General features: G+C 35.2%; 1 protein-coding gene across 1 annotated transcript in view; it reads left to right on the top strand.

Annotated features, from left to right (window-relative positions):
* The window catches only part of TMEM260 (transmembrane protein 260), a 74,634-nt gene that overhangs the window by 45,067 nt on the left and 26,001 nt on the right, over window positions 1–3,566 (top strand). The window contains exon 12 of the mRNA XM_037739475.1: window positions 866–1,014. Coding sequence (XP_037595403.1) covers window positions 866–1,014 — 149 coding nt within the window. The remainder of the gene's footprint in view (window positions 1–865; window positions 1,015–3,566) is intronic.

Below are 3,566 nucleotides of genomic sequence, written 5' to 3'. Positions count from 1 at the left end.
ATGAGGAAAGCATTCTCATATGTACTTCTTCTTTTTTTTTTCGGAGATGGAGTTTCGCTCTTGTTACCCAGACTGACTGGAGTGCAATGGTGCAATCTCGGCTTACAGTGCCCTTCGCCTCCTGGGTTTAAGTGATTCTCCTGCCTCAGCCTCCCCAGTAGCTGGCCACCACACCCAGCTAATTTTGTATTTTTAGTAGATACAGGGTTTCTCCCTGTTGGTCAGGCTGGTCTCGAACTCCCGACCTCAGGTAATCTACCTGCCTCGGCCTCCCAAAGTGCTGGTATTTCAGGCGTGAGCCCCCACACCCACCTGGTCCCCAACCTTTTTTACACACAGGGACTAGTTTCATGAAGGACAATATTTCCACAGACTGGTGATTGGGGGTGCGGGTGGGGGTGGGAAATCGTCTTGGGATGAAACTGTTCCACCTCAGATCATCAGGCATTAGATTCTCATAAGGAACATGCAACCTAGGTCCTGGGTTCACGCTCCTGTGAAAATCAAATGGTACCACTGATCTGATAGGAGGTGGAGCACAGGTAGTAAAGCTAGCTCCTGATGTGCGGCCCAGTTTGGGGACCCCTGCTTCAGGTATAAGAATAGGGGAAGGTCCTTCTGGGGAGTCAAAAACGGGAGGTAAATTGGAAGAAGGTACTAATGTGACTGATGATCGTCATAATAAAATCTAAGGTTTACATCACTAAAAGAATCAGTGCCACATCTTCAGTTGTGCTTATATTTTCAGTTATGTACATATTAGGTTGGTGCAAAAGTAATTGAGGTTTTTGCCATTACTTGATAAACTTGATTCTTATTAAGAAATATGTTAAAAGGCTGATATTATGTGTGACTTTTCTGGCAGATGATGACTTACGAGTGGTATTTACCCAAGATGGCAAAGCACTTGCCAGGTGTCAACTTTCCTGGGAACCGGTGGAATCCTGTGGAAGGAATATTACCTAGTGGAATGGTCACATTTAATCTTTATCATTTTCTTGAAGTAAATAAACAGTAAGCATTCTTTTTATATAATAGCTTTTCTAAAATTGTTTCTGTAGCAGCTGTGCCTCATCCAGAAGACCAATTTTCTATACCTACTTCCCTGTCACTGGTGAGATTATCTTTGTAATTAAATTGAATATCTGTGCATAAATGAGGCCAGGCAGAAATAAATGTTATTGTTCTGGGTAAAGGAAAAATAAAGACAGATTAGCAATAACAGCAAATAAGATCTTAGTACAATTCACAGAAATTGGAGATGTGCCTGCCTACTTGAAATCATTGCAGGTGGATGGCAAGCAATTACAGTTTTCCCCTGATCAACACCATGGCCCCCCTTTTAAGTATAAAGCAAATGTTTTCAGGAATAATCACTATATAAAAATAGCTTAGGGATTTTTATAAAGGATAAGACATTTTTATAAATAAGAAAAACACCTACAGTTTATACTAGCTGAGATAAAATTGTGAATTCTATACTTGAGAACATAAAATTATTTGTAGTTAAGGTCAAGAATAAATAACTCCCCCAATGGTATAGTATTCAAAATTTTTCCTGCCATGAAGTACTTGAGATTGTCCAGAGCTTGAAAAAGAAACACTTAGTTCACAATTTCTTTTTTCTTATAAAGAAGACTTCAGAATGTCTTTGTAAATCCCAAAGTTAAATTATCCCTTGCTAAGAACATAATAATGTGGTATTTTGAGTGTTTAGAGCTGAAGTTTATGTGGCTCATGGAGTAAACGAAAGTAATGGTATAAATGTGCCGGGAGAGTAACATTTAATTATTCTATTCTAGAATAAGATATTAGGAACCATTAACATCCCCAAATAGGCATTTTTAGGAATTTTCAAGAATTCAGTCTCACAAGCATTTACTGAATGTCTGCTATGTTACAGCTTGTATTGGGCCCTGGCAGTGGAAAGATGAATGAGACTCAGTTCCAAATCCAAGGAGAACACAATCTAGTTGCATACATACATAGATGTGAATACGACTAGCCATAATTTGGTGGGATAACCTGTATACTAGCAATGCCTTGTAAAGTGTCAGTCATAGTAAATGCTCAATAGGTATTTACTGTATAGATGATTTAACTGACAATAAATGCCAAGTGTTCTGGCAGCATGGATGAGGAAGCCATTAATTCTGCTTGGGGACATTCATTCCGTATTTATTTAATAACACTTGGGTGTCTAAAGTGTTCCAAGAATGATATGATGGAAATATCCTGTGTTCTTTGGGGAACTCTAAACAACACAGAAAAGTGTAAAGACAATCAGTATCATCTGTCTCCCAGGGACAGCTACTGTTAATATTTGCACAAATATTTTTGGATTCCACTCATCTTTAACATAAATTACTTTTAAAACACATACACATACTTATACATAACTGTATTTTATATAGCTGAGATATCATTTTCTGTTTAATTTTTTTGAACCTACCATTATATCATAAGCATTTCCTCATGCATATTATTGTCATTTTTGCCTAATATTCTCATAAGATGCATAATAATTTAACAGATATTCTATTTTTTGGATATGTTCTTTGTTTCTAGACTTTTGCTATTATAAGATGATATGAATATTCTGCCCCATAAAGTTTTGTTAATATTTTTGACTAACAAAGATTGCTGGATAAATGTGACTTATAAATATCAGTTTTTTAAATAGTTTTTAATTTAAAAAGTTGATATTGGCCTATTTCGCTTAGTGTAATGCCTTTGGGAACCATCCTAGTTGCTGTGTATATCAATAGTTCATTCTTTTTGTTGCTAATATTTCATTGTAAGGATGTACCATAGTTTGTTTGGGTTGTTTCCAGTTTGGGGCATCTATAAATAGAGCTGCTATAAACAGTCATATACAGGTTTGTGTGTGAGTGTGTTTTTCTACATAGGGTTAGGATTGAGTTGTTTTCTTATTGTTGAGTTTTGAAAGTTCTTTTTATATTCTAGGGACACAACTTCTGTCAAATATGCAATTTGTAAACACTGTCTCACAGTTAATTGCTTGTCTTTTACAAGTGTCTTTTCCAGAGTGAAACTTTTTTATTTTTATGAAATCCAAATCCAATTTTTTTCTTCTATGAATTATATTTTTGGTATCACATCTAAGAACTCTTTGCCTAATGCCAGGTCACAAAGATTTTCTCATGTTTTCTATTGTGAGTTCTATAGTTTTGTTTTTGGGTATGGATGTCAAATTGTCCTCACACTATTACTACAAAGATTCTCCTTTCTTCCTTGAATTGAATTTGCACCTTTCTCTGTCTCTACAAAAGAAAAAAATTCTTCTGGGGTTTTTGATTGGTTTTAATTTAATTAGTGTTTTTGTGGGGTTTTTTTCATCCTTTTGTCTCTAACCAACTTATATTTATAATGGGTGTTTTATAGACAGCATATATTTGAGCCTTATTTTACTATCTCAAATATCTCTCATTGCTGTTTACACCATTTGCATTTAATGTAAATATTGATATGTTTAGATGTATGTCTTACTACTATTATCTTTTTTTATTGGATTAATTGACTTTTTTTTTTTTTTGAGACAGAGT

This window comes from Cebus imitator, unplaced genomic scaffold (assembly GCF_001604975.1).
Source record: "Cebus imitator isolate Cc_AM_T3 unplaced genomic scaffold, Cebus_imitator-1.0 Scaffold70, whole genome shotgun sequence".
NCBI lineage: Eukaryota > Metazoa > Chordata > Mammalia > Primates > Cebidae > Cebus > Cebus imitator.
Note: the sequence above shows the minus strand (reverse complement) of the source record. Positions and strands in the feature narration are given on the sequence as shown.